The sequence below is a fragment of the Struthio camelus genome, chromosome 1 (assembly GCF_040807025.1).
Source record: "Struthio camelus isolate bStrCam1 chromosome 1, bStrCam1.hap1, whole genome shotgun sequence".
NCBI classification, from domain to species: domain Eukaryota; kingdom Metazoa; phylum Chordata; class Aves; order Struthioniformes; family Struthionidae; genus Struthio; species Struthio camelus.
The window spans coordinates 72,965,479-72,979,139 of NC_090942.1; the positions used below are offsets into that span (position 1 = coordinate 72,965,479).

The 13,661-nt window shown below is 37.3% G+C and overlaps 1 protein-coding gene across 2 annotated transcripts in view; it reads left to right on the forward strand.

Moving 5' to 3' along the window:
- PIK3C2G (phosphatidylinositol-4-phosphate 3-kinase catalytic subunit type 2 gamma) overlaps nt 1-13,661 on the forward strand; it is a 307,338-nt gene that overhangs the window by 161,815 nt on the left and 131,862 nt on the right. For both annotated transcript variants that reach the window (XM_068948368.1, XM_068948374.1), the window contains 4 exons: nt 78-200; nt 6,769-6,900; nt 9,528-9,642; nt 11,485-11,615. In XM_068948368.1, coding sequence (XP_068804469.1) covers nt 78-200; nt 6,769-6,900; nt 9,528-9,642; nt 11,485-11,615 — 501 coding nt within the window. The remainder of the gene's footprint in view (nt 1-77; nt 201-6,768; nt 6,901-9,527; nt 9,643-11,484; nt 11,616-13,661) is intronic.

Genomic DNA, 13,661 nt, shown 5'->3' on the forward strand with positions numbered 1-13,661 from the left:
TCTGAGTGGTTAGCCCCAAATTTACTCCATTGCACATGTTACATTAAAATTAATCCTTTTTTTCTTTCCCTTTGCAGCTACAAAGCTTTTTCTTTTTCCTGTTCACTAATGTATGCTGGGAAGACAATATGTCAAGTGAAGATTTGCAAAAGTATACCAGTTAAAAAATCCTTCTTTTTCCTTGCAGACTGGAATGAGACGTAAGTTTTGGTCCATATTTGGTACATGCTTATCTGACAGATCTTACACAGTGAATATTAATTTCTAAAAAGTGTAGAGCAGAAAGGACACTGTGTTGTTATGCTTGGTGTTGTATGTGACATGAAGTAACGGTGTTCTGAATGTCCTAAAGTAGTAACACAAAACTAAGTGCTGTCAAGAAGACTCATGTCTTTTTAATGGATCTTCTATTTGTGCAAGATAAAATCCAGAGAATTCGGAGAAACTGAAGAAGGTTACAGTGGAAAAGGAGTAGGATGGCCAGAGGAAGAGAAATGGGACTACACTAAGAAGCTGGTTTCAGAGGAGTGTTCGTTTATCAGTGCTGGCACTGAGAGGGTACTGAAACTGAAAGGAGATGCAACTGAAGGCCATATTTCAGTTCTCCTGTTAGAACTTCTGCACTTTGGAGCAACATCTAATAGGTATGCAACCCAGCTTGAGACTGCATACCTATATTGTAGTATATTTTTAAAGGGTCCCCATTTAGAGGGAACAATGCTGTCAATTTTTATGTAAGAAAGGTCTGCAACCAGCTTTTAAGATGCGGACTTTAGTTTGAGAGACTGGAGTTTTAGAATGAAGGCTAGCAACTGTCTATCACCTGCCTGTCTGCTTTGAGGAAAATAACTCCATTGAAAAGCAGAACACACACATAGTGGCGTTCAGTTAAGGCAACAGCATGACAAAGGCATAACTGCAATACCTGGGAGACAAGAAGTAGGCAATTCTCTAAGTTCTTGTGGTAATATTGCTCTCTCCCAGCTCCCTGAGTATGGCATTTTCACACTTACAGCCTTTCAGTTTTTGGTATTTTACAGTATGATTTACAGTTGTCTAAATCAGAAAGAAGCTTGATTACGTTGTAATTGGACAAAGACTACAATTCATCTAAAAGAGGTTTTGTCACATGGTAGTTCAATACAAAGCGTGCAGTTTGTAACTTCTCTTTGCCTATATCTAAGACATATAAGAGTTTGCAGCTGGTCAAATCAAGTAAGACTGTTTTTGTCAAACCCATTAGAGAGAAATTTTGTGTAGCCTTTTTACATAGCACTCCTGAACAGATATAGAAAACTGAGTATATATGCCCTAAGGTTAAGAGACAAAATGAGTGCATTTCTACTAAGGTTTCAAATTCTTTTAGGTCCTAACATCTGCTTTAATGCCTCCGTTGAGTCCATGGTGTTTATGTGCTGAACTATCAATCTTTTGTAGGATTGAGGAGAAACTGTTTCTCCTGTGTTGGACTGTTCCAATTTGCTCTGTAGGAATTTTCATCCAAGTTTCACTCAAGTGCTGTCTTACAGTACATATAGACAGATATAATTGAAATGTAGCGAAAGAATTATATTTCTTATGGGTATTTTTTGCACCTAAGAAGTGACTGCTTCCTTTCTGCAATGCATCCTACACAACCTCTTTATAAGACAAAGCATAAGGAGATAGAATAGAAATAATTACTTCAGCCATAACTGGAACAGAAACTCCGCTCTTCCACTTCCATAAAAATGTAAAGAAATCAGATTAACGCTTCAGAATTTCTGTTTAAACCTCTCCATCAGCAAAATCGATATTAAATACATGCAATTACATTTAAAAGCTCCTTAGAAAAAGAAACAGTTAAGTGTGCGGACCAAATGCTTCTTTAGGTCATAGATACTTGTGAGGAGGCTCTTGACATCAGAAATAAGATGTATAATTGTATGAAACTTGATAATATAAGCTTGAAAGGGCTCCTTTCTGTTTTTTATTGTAGCTTGGATTTCAAAAATCTTTTTGAAAATCTAATTCAAATCAATTCCAAACTACATGACCAAAAATGTATATCTGTCTGACAGGCTGTTCAGTGGTTCCTTTAACTATCAAAGGTATTTACATGGTTTTCACCTAAAACTAGTTGACCCAGATTTGTGTGAGCCTCAGACCATGAGAACAGGGTTCATGGACCTAATGACCAGAGGTCCAAAAGCACAGGCTGAGAATTTAGGCCACCAGATATGCCATTATTTTTGTATGCTTTAGCTTATATCCAGAAACAGTTTTTGCAAACGAGGGCTATTTTTGAGCCAAAATGCAAACCTAGATGGGCTGCTTTAAATCAGCTAATAGTCTTCCAGCAAGACTCTCTTGGTCTTTGAGACACTACAGTGCTCCTGGGTTGGCAGGGCAGATTCTACACAGCAATAGAGGTTTGCAGAGCAAACACTTACTGCAGGACATGAACATGTTAAGGTCGTGACAATAGATTCTGCTCTTATTTCAAATCTAATGCAGCACTTAACAGCAAAACAGAAGGTTTTCACATAAAGACATCGTCTGGCTGCTTTACTATGTCGTGCTCAACACAGTGCAACTCCAGTACAGTATCAGAATATTAAACAGGAAAATGATGCCATAAGATATGTTATTTGTGGTAATATGCATAGGAAAGGAAATGTTTAATTTTAATTTATTTAAAGTATGAAATACTTGTCACACGGTACAGTAATAGGAGAATATATTTGTTGATATTTGTTTGTGCTACTGCTAACCTAATAAGAAAGAATGAACAAACAGCACCAAGCTTGACAGAATAATCAGTATACTCAGAGTATTTTAAAACATGCAGACAGAAGGAATAGTAGGTGTGGTGCCATATTATTACTGGAGATACTGCAAGCCCAGCTGGCATAATTTAAAACATACTCACGATAGGCTGGTTTGGTTCCCATACAGTAAATATTTATATATTTAAACACTTTATATAAGAACTGAAGCAGGAATTAATTAAAATGTAGAATATCTTAATGAGATAAATGTTACTGCAGTAGTTTTTAGATATCATCAAGTGGCACCATTTCTTATCATAGGAAGTCTGAGTCACTCAAGATTGTAACTAAGCTGTGTTCACTCTTGGTTATATTTTAGCTATAGAGTTACTTTTCTGAAACTGAAAGAAATATGTTCACATGGGAAGTTTGGAGAGCAGACAAGATTTCTTTTCTGTAAGACTGTTATGGAAATAATTTGACCCTAGCTTTCCTAGGAGCAGAGCCTCCTGTACGTCTAGCAGTGCATTTAATTATTTATTTAAATGACGATGCAGCAAAGTAACAGCTCGAGCTGGGTGCCTCCGGGGAGGGGCCCCGAACAAAGAAATTTTGGGGTAATTATACTCCTTACAGTCAAATTTCCCCGCCTGCTAGTGGGAGTCTCTTCCAATCTTCTTTACTAAGTCAGTAGTCTCTTTCCTTCTGATTGGTTCATGTCTACATCCTGGGACAGTTGCTATGTTCCTGTGTCCGTTGTGCGCTGTATCTTTGAGGGCTGGTTCTAGCTGGTTTTGCAGTCACATCCTCAGCAATGTCTCTCGAGCTCATTTACAATTCAGCCTTGTGGCCTGCAGGCTTCATCTACTGTAGGCACTAGTGCTAAGCTGGGCTAGAGCTAAATTAGCTCCCTTTTCTAACAAAGACTTCTCATCTCGAGTCTTAAAGTGCAACATTCATTCTTATTCATATGCTATTTTCAGTTGATCACATCCATTGAAAAGGTATGTGACAAAAGACCACCAGGAAGAGCTTCCCTTAGATTAGGAAGTCACCTAACTTAAACTAGTTAAGTCACCATCCAGTTAGAGGTCAATCAAGTCAAAAAATAAACCTAGCTAATTTGAAATGAGTCCTGTCCTTAGACTCACTGGAACAGGGCAGAAAAATGGAGAGCAGTGTTTTGATCATTAGGAATCTGGGCAGAGAGTTCCCATAATAGGTAAGACTTGCTTTATTTGTTGATTTTCATCTATTTAGTTTGTGTTTTAAAGTGCTTTAACAAGTTACTGTCTGAACTTCAACCTGGTGGGTTTTTGTATTTGAACATGAGCTTCTGGTAAAGTCTTTTATCATCTTTAGTCCTTCTCAGAATGTTTATAGAACAGATGGGGATCATTTGTTACCTCTCAAGGTTGTGTCACTTAGTGTTTTTGTGTTTTAACCTTTTTTAGGAGTGTACTTTTTGCTTTAGAACTTGAATGTTAACTTTGAAAAGTAGAATAATGACCTTGGTACAGAGTTTGAACAGGCCGATACTATCTAGCACATAATCTACAAAGTCCAAAAGTTGCCACCTTATTTTCCCATCCCCTTCATTTTTCAGTGACTGAGACTTCTTAATTACTTTCTTCCTTTTTTTATTAACTGTCTGCTTTTAATATCTTCATTCCACCATCTCCTCTCTTTTTCCATTCTCCATAATTTACGTTAAACCTACAGACATGAAATATGGAATTAGCATTAAGCCTGCCATCCATCACCTCAGATACTTTCTTGGCTTTGACCTTCCCTCTTCCCCGTATTTTGTTTGGCTTATCTGTTTAATTTATACTCTCTCAGGGCAAAGCCTGGATTGCCCCAGAGCTCTTCAGTTTTGAATGCCCTTATAATGTTAGGCCCTTAGCCTTGGAAACCAGCAGTATATCTTTATCTAACATCTGTAAATAGCACTTTCTCAGTGAATAGCATTTCTGTTCTTCTCTACTACTGTTGAAATTGTTCGCCCACAGGACGACTTACTTCTGGCTGCTGTTCCGTTTCCTGTTTCTTCCTCTTAGTCATCCATTTGTCTTAACCTCTGGCAGTCAGAGAGGATTACACCAACCAGATAAACTTAGACATATATTAATCAAAGTTCTTAAATGAATACAGATATTCCCCTTCTTCATTGTGTACAACATGTCATTGAAAGGGAAATTTTGCTCATCTTTAACCCGTAGTTTAAGTCTCAGGCTGTCTGACTCTTGTTAAAGTCATCAGGTTTTTTCTTACGTATCTACATCAGATAGCACCATATATTGTGTCCTAGGGAACTTCTGCCAAGCATCTGCTTTCTGCAGTGAGAAGAATATTGTCTGATTTTTTTTCTTTGCTCCAAGTTCACAAGCAGTGTTAAAAAATTCTATATTAAAAACATAGGTATCATTTTTATTTTTGTCACTTCCCAGCAAGTATTAATGATGCTTTAAAGTTAAGCGTAACTGTTATAGCGTAACATATAGGCTTGATGTAATGTGAGCAGAGTTGTTGGCCTGTAAATAGAAAGACAGTGAACAAGATATCTATGGCATGTATAACGGTTCAGTTGCCAAATAATAGTTTTTAACTGATTATGAGTAAGAAAGAGGGCATAATCTAAAGCTGTAAAAAAGACAAATGGGAAGACAGTTAAAGATTGTTTCTTAATTCTATTGATGTTAATTAGAGTGGGAAGTTGCTGTTTTGCTTTATTACACAAAGTGAGATGTATGCAAATTAGAATAATTTCCAAAATGTTTGGGATTGATCATCTGAATCTTGACATTAATGCTAATTTGGAGTACTTGAGAATTTCAGCTGAAACAATCTACTTTATTTCAGTAACTCCTGAGCGTACTCAAGGAAACTTTCCTGAAGCCAATGGAATTTTGACAGATTTGTAGTGGCAGAACTGGGAGTAAAATCTAATGCTAATTTTACTTCATACTGCTACTTGGTGTCATTTCTGCTGCCCATAAGTCTTATATTTTCAAGGCTCTATTATATTTTTTTAAATACTGATTTCTACATATGCTTACTACTTAAGCAAGACTGTAAATTTTTAAAAACGCTGAAAGTTGCATTCTTCTGCTCGTCTAGACTGAGTATCTGAAAAATTAATGCACTTTGTATTATTTAGATTTAAGTTCCAGGATTGTTTTTTTTTAATTCAAGGTTGTGCAGATTTTTTGTTTTCTTAACGCTTATGTTGTCAATGCAGAATAATTCTTTTAGCCCTTAGCTCTTACTATTGATTTTGTTTACACAAAAAATAGAATTAATCTCATTTTCCAGTTGAGAAATTCAAGTTTACACTGAATATACATGGCAAAAATTAGAAATGTACCCTACACCATCAACTTCCTCTTCAGGAAGAAGGAGGAGGTCTCTGGGGTAGTCACACACCTGATTTTTCCATACAGTGTGAAAGTATCTTAATTATTAGAATTGTTGTAATTTCAGATTTTAAAACCGATGCGTATAATCTATACAAACAAACTGAATCATCAGCGAAGTTGACGGTCAGTACAAGGCTGAAATGAATACTAATACATCTGAATTTTCTCACTGAAAAGCCTGAATCACTTGTTGCTTTTAAGACAAAATCTACCTCAACTCTCTGTCTTCAGAGAGCATTTGTCTCTGAAGACAATTAGCTAGCCAATAACTGTTAGTTTACAATTCAGTCCTTAGTGGGTTATTCTGGAATAGCCATTCATTGATAAGGCCATTCTATGGCAAAGCTGTTCCTGCTTTTCTTAGCTCAGTGATTACCCATTTAAATGATTATATATGATTCAGTAATTTTATATGCCTCTTCTCATATACTCTGACCCCACATTAGCTGTTGGCAACGCTTGCCAATGTGTTGAAAGGATCTGTCAGCTGCGTTTTCCTTCAGAGAATTGCACCCTTGCAATATATGGCTTGATATATGTGTTACGTAACTGTGCTAAGATATTATTTTAATTTTTTCTCTTTCTGGATTTTCTTTTAGAATCAATTTTCCTCTACGACTAAAGGCTCTTCCGAGAGAGACTATGCTGACAATAAAACTACTTGGAGTAAACAGTGCGTCTAAAAATACAGAAGTGCTTGCTTGGACATGCTGCCCATTGTATCCAAAGCGGTAAGTTCAATTTTGTGTGATAGCTGAAAGAAAAGAGCATTTTTGAATAGTATTGCACTCAGCTTGGGAGGAATATAAAAGCGCAGAAATACTCATTTGAGACCCTTACTGTAATAGGAGTGAGACAGTAACTTACAGTAAACTGCATCTGATGTGCCTGTAATAGCCCCATGCGTGAACTTTTCTTTCTGCAAAGAGTTCTTCCAAATACATTGGTTTTGGATTTGGCTTCCATAATTGTTTAACTTACAGTGGAGCTCCTCAGGCCAGTTGAAGGGCCTTCCTGTACCCTTTCTTGCAGCTCTCCAATATCCTTCTACATTTTGCTGCTTGTTCACAGTTTTTAGTTTTCTGAATCTGGTTTCCTCTCTCACATTCATTCATTCTGTCAAAAGTGGAACTGCTAGTGATGACCTCAGTGAGCACCTTTCCCTCTACAGAGCACTTTAGAAACTTTCTCATCTTTTTTAACTTCTTCTTCTCCACACAGCACTCAGTTTAACAGGGCTTTAAAGATGCTTGCAGACTTGAGTGTCTGTGCAGTGTAATGTAAGCAAAGGTAAATTTTCCACAGTACCTTAAATATATTTTAGAAATACTAAGACATCTAAAGTTTTGATCAAGCCGTTAAAATAATACTTAATTTTTATGTTGACTCCATACTCCTGTATGCCTCAGAATAAGATTCGTAACAGCTGTATTGCAAAGTGCACAGCTGCCTAAGTTGGGCAATAGAGAGATATGCTCAAGCCTCATGAGTTTCTGCATAAGCATCCATTTCTCAGCTGTAGCACTTTTGTCATCTTAAGACTTCCTCATCTGCTTCTGTATATGGAGGCATCCTCTGTTTTTAAAAAAAAAAAAAAAAAGCCCTTATTGCATAGATTTGTTTACTATTTATGAAAGACACTAGGTTCCATTGAATTTTCAGCCTGAGAGGCTTAAAACACTAGCCTATAGGTTGTGCTGAACCAGAGGCTTTTTCTGTCTTTTCAGAAGAGAATTCAAGATCCATTTGTCCAGAGCAAGAAAGGGTGCTTCTGTGGCTTAGTGATTAGAGCAGTTAGTTGAAGGAAGGAAGGAAGGAAGGAAGGAAAACATGAATCCAAACAAGTCTCTGCTCCAAGGAATGCTTAGGCATTTTATTCAATGACTTTTTCTTACTCTTTTGTTAGGCTAGTTTGTAGGAGAGCACAGCGCTCACTCTTCCACTGTGTGTGTTTTTTTAAAAACACCCATACATTATGCGTATTTTGAATATTTCTTTCTCATGCTTAGGGTGAAATAGGTAGAGAAGATATCTTGGCTGAGAATCTAATTTGAACCAAAGTGTTAGAATGGGCTCAGCCCCAGGAAGGTGATGTGTGCTAGGTACATGCAGAAGCTGAGCATTAGGCCTGTGAACTTAACTGGAGAACGCATAGGCACCTTTGGAGGTAAATGGGCTACCTGAGCATCCTTTTCTCGAGGACCTGTGTTGCACTAGAGTTTTCTTCTCAGCATTCAAGTCCTAAAGCAGATTTTTGGAAGATTTGAAACCCCTTAGCTTACTGTGATTTATTTTTAATCTATGCCTTGAGAGTAAGCATACTGATTTTTGATAAGTAGATCCCCAAGTCATCTAGGCAATTTTGAAAATTTTACTGAAAACCAGCTCCTTCCTTTCATGGCATGCACAGTCAGCACAATACAAGGGAATACAAGGTTACTTTCCTTTCATCTGTTGTGTAATTGTAGACATCATTGCTGAAGTGACCTTCAAAGCAGAAATAAAAGTTGAAGTGTTTGAGGAGGAGTGATTTAAGAATAATAAGTGCAGTATGCCCTAATATTAGCTGTGTCATTAACAGTTACAGGAATTACTAACGCAAAGAAGCCTAAATACTTTTTTCCTCTTTCAGCCAGCCACAGCTTCACAAAATTATTGATTCACCATGATTTGAATTGATAGACTGATTGAAAAAATAAGGGTACTCCTGAAATTCCTTCTGAACTGTAAAACTTAGATATCTGAACATTTACCTGGTCTGCTTTTCTATCTCCTTTGAAACTCATAAATATCTTTTTACTAGAGTAAACTAGCTCTCATGGTTAACTATTTAGAAAGCGGCAGGATTTAAACTGTCGGATGATTCTGAATGGATAATACTGTTAGTTAGTTGAGGCAACTGAGAAGCGACAGTAGGACTTTGAGAGACCATTTCCTATTTCACAAAAAAAGGAAGAAACTAATCAATTTTCTTGCTTCAACTCACTAATTTTGTAGAAAACATTAATAAAGTGAGTAATGAACAATGAACCAGACCTTGCCACTGGCATGAATCTAAAGCCAGAGCTGATCTGGAATTTATTGGCTCCTTGACTCACATCATAATCCTTGGAAAAGAACAGATGCTACCACAGCAACACAGGCCATCAGTGTGCAACTACTGGTGATATAGGCCAGGTTTGTACTGGCCATATTAAGATAAAAAGCTTGATCTCCTGTCACTTATCTCTTAAGCCATCCCACTTCCTTTTTTTTTTTTTTTTTTTTTTTTGGATATAATTTCAGTAGTCCCTGTTCACCTTGTCTCCAGTACTGACACAGCATTTCTCTCTGTGTTTGTTGGCACTGTTGTTGGCAGGCGATTCATTCATGGAACTGTGCTGCTTAGCATGACACTATACAGCATGTTTCCAACAACAATGATTGCCCCAGGCATCTGCAGTACTGATATTGCAGCCCCAGTAACATTGCAGGTAAGAATTATTCCATGAAGAAGCAAAGAAAAGTGTTGTTTTCTAACCATGTCTAGGAAAAATGATTGTTCCCAAAGCTCGTCAAGACCATACAAATTAAAAATCTTATTACCATTACAGCTGCTCAAAGAGAGATTTTTACTTCTCTGTCACAGGGTTTTCCTGAGAGGTGGAAGAGTGTAATTCTACATAATGGCAAATATGTATGATACGTTCTGTATCAAATACCATCTATGAGGGCTAGAGAAGGGTAATTTTTGTTATTATTTTAGTTCCAAAAATAGTTTGGCACAAATTATTGACTTGGTACCTGACTTACAGCTGCCTTTTCAAATCTGAGCTTCTGTTCCAAATACAATTGAACTATGTGGCGTTATAAACATTACAGCATATAGCAGCATACAGCTTGCAATTAAACTGAGTAGCATAAAGGGTCTATAAGGGAAGTAGCTACAAGCAAAACATCAATATGTATCAGTATAGCTCTCCCACCATGACTACTTGCTGAGCACCTACTAACTCTGGGTAGAATGGGGCTCCCAGTATTGAAAATGCATTAAATCTGCTTGGTAATTCTGTTACTTTTCCAGGTTGAATTAGTAACTAGATACTTCAAGGGCAAAGCCAATTGTTTTCTGTATTAAAAAGCTGAATTATTATTGGCAAATAACACGTACAAGCAGATAATACAGATAAATTAGGCTAGCCTAAAAATGTGCTATTTCTAATAGACAAGCAAATGGGCATTTTCTAGACTGAGGAGCTCGGTCAAAGAAGACTCCTTAAAATAGCTCTCTCTTATTAATAATAAAAGAAAATTGAGAAAGTAGATGGCTACTAATTTATAATTTCTCTGCTGAAAGAAACAGGATAGGAGGGCTTCTCCTTTTTTCCCCACTCATTCTCAATTATTCCCATGTACGTGACAGTATCAGACTCTGTGAACATGCTGGAAATACTGCTATAAAAATAGCTTTTCTGATGTTACTGACATGACACTTGCGTTTTATAAGGCATTGTTATATTAACCTTTAGAAGAGAGATATGTATCGAGTATATGGATAAGAGATTCTTTTATCCTATTTACAGTAGTGCCCCTATTCCAGTGTGAGCTAATAGGCCAAAGCTGAATATGCAGGTTGAGCTGGATTTTAAAGAACAATCTGAATTTTCACCAAGCTCGGTATAGAGATCTCCAAACACCTAAGGCTTTATAACTTTGGTGGAATGTTTTTTTTCCCCTCTATATCTTAAAAAAAAAAAAAAATTATTCTAAAACTGTACATTTCTGAGGCCCATCTGGAAGTACAAAGAATGAAAAAGCAGTACATGCTGTACAATATATATGAAATTGAACATCCAGAATTGAAATCAGAAGCCTGATTCCCGTCTTTGACGCTGGCAGACTGCACCTCTGAATCATTCCTGCGTTCTTTGGGGAAAAAAATCTGGTGTTAATGGAAGCTTTTCTTTTCAGATCCATCTCTCATTAAGAACTAGGAAGGAAAAAGTAAAAAACAACTTAACCCTTGAGTTCATGCAATTCTAATAAAACTGAAATACGGTGGATGAAATTCTCCTAGGAAAGTCAGTGACAAAACTCCCACTGTCTTTGGCGGGTCAGGTTTATCACCAATGTATTTACGTAATGTGTATTACATGCAGTGAACGTTCTCAGAGAATTATTCTCTTTTCTTTCTCACCTGTTTTGTATGCTTCCTGTACAAGTCCAAGATAACTTTTATTAATAATTGTATTTGAGAAAATATATTGCTAAAAGGATACCTCCCTCCCTCCCTCCCCCTCTCTCTCTCTCCTTATTTTATTTTTTTTGCTGTTAAGATTGACTTTCCAGAAAGTAATTTGGAGTTCATTAAACCTGAACCTGAAGAGAAAAGAGATGATCTTGAAGAGCCAGCCGAGGAGTGCCTGAAGCCTATTGCAAGACTTTCACAGACACATTCTCTCTTGCTGTAAGTTGTACTCACATAGCCCTGTTGACTCTTGGCTTGCTGTGCTTACACTATCGATCACAGTTAGGTGTATTTCGTTCTTTAAAAATGAAGTTTTCCTCTGAAGGAGACTGTCATGGTTCATTTGAGGAAGTAACACCTGTAAATAAGAGGAGAGATCACAGTGAAGCCTAAATAAGCCCTTGGAGGTGGCACTGTGTTTTACTGATTTAGAAAAGGATTGGTTTTTTTCCCTTTCTATTCTTTTATCTTTTCACGTCCTTGAAACAAGAAACCAAAACAAGGTTTTCAGGTGATGCAATTTTCAACAGTAAGTCTGTATCAATATTAGCAATAAAACCTTGGAGTTCTATGAAAATCAGCATCCCTTAGTAATAGTAAGCCACAGTAGCTAAATAGCATACAATCATCATCAGGAATTTGGCAATCTTTGTCAAATTCCTGTATAAACAAGGAAAGGATATACAAAATTTCGCTTTCATAGAAGGCATATGAACACAAAGTGAAACAAAAATACACTGTGTATACTAAGGCAGATTAGTAACCCCAGATATGTGTAGGTTACCTTATCAAGTAGCATTATTTCCTATATAAAAAAACAATTTCAGATGTAAGTACAGTGGAACTGGGAACATATGTGCTTACAGAGCACTCTTATGCCAGTTACAGTTAATTGTGTTAATTAATCTGTGATCAAAGACCAAAAGATGCATTAGTTGTCCAAGAACTAAATATCTTAAAGCCGCTTCAGCTCTCCCAGTGTGATACGATGAATGTAAAGAAGATTTTTCGGGGCTAATTTCTGATTTTTTAGGAAAAAAAGTGATTCCTTTATAAAAGAGAAAAAAAATTTAGGGTATTTAATGTTCAGCTTTTGAAAAAGCAGAATGAAATTTAAAATGATTTGTTATTAACCATAGTATCTGAGATTTGGTTCTTTTTTATTTTATTTTTAAGAATTAATTTAAGAAGTCAGTATTTTGTTGCAAATAGCCACTGTGCCAGAGCACTGGCAAGTTTCCAGCCCAACTCCCACCTGCAAAAGGGGCTCCAGAAGTGATTTTAGGAACTTAAGGCCAATGAGTCTTACCTCTATCCATGGCAAAATGGTTGGTTCTGTAACAAGGAGCAAGATCATTAAGCATTGGGGTAAGCATGGAGAAATTGTCACTAAGGAGCCAGTGTGGCATCTGTGAGCAGAAATCTTGACTCCCAAACCTGTTGCAGTTGTAGAAGGCCGTCACACAGACATTGGGGGTTCGGTGGGCAGAGTACATTTGAACTCTCAAAAAGCTCTGGTGAAGTTCCACATCAAATATTGTTAAAGAAGCAGGGTTTCCTTGGGTTTAGAGAAAAGCTGGTTAAAGGCAAAGGTTGGATGTTTAATGGTAGCTTTTCAGAATGGAAATGGGTCAGCAGTAGGGTCCCTCAGTGCTCAGTGTTGGGACCAGTTTTATTCAGTATCTTCATCGATGACCTGTTTGAAGGAAGGGTGCAGTGAAATCTCCAGGTTTGTAGGGGATACTAAGCTCTGCCAGATAGGTGAATACTGTGTCAGTGGAGGGGAACTCCAGAGGGACCTCACAGAACTGAGCAGGCAAAAAAATGGCAGATGAGCTTCACTGTGGATAATATTTTCAGGGACTATATCTAAGGAAAGTCATCTATGCCATCTCTACATGATACTGAACTCAGAACTGGCTGTTACAGCTCAGGTCTTGGTATTATTGTTGACACTTCCCTGAAATCATGACTGCAATGTGTAGCAAGCAGCCAAAAAAGCCAACCAAATGTGGAGTATCATCAGGAAAGGTGCTGAGAGCAAGCCAGATAGATAGTGTAATTTTGTTGCTATCTAAAACCTTGGCATGCTGTTTTTGGAACGTGCTACATAGTTCTGGTCTCCACAACTCAGGAAGGAAACAGCAGTGCTGGAAAAGGTACAGAGAAGGGCAACTAAAATGATTAAGGGGATGAAGCAGCTGCCTTACTAGGAAAGAACAAAAAGGCTGAGACTTTTCGGTTTTGAGACAAGAAGGCCAGAAT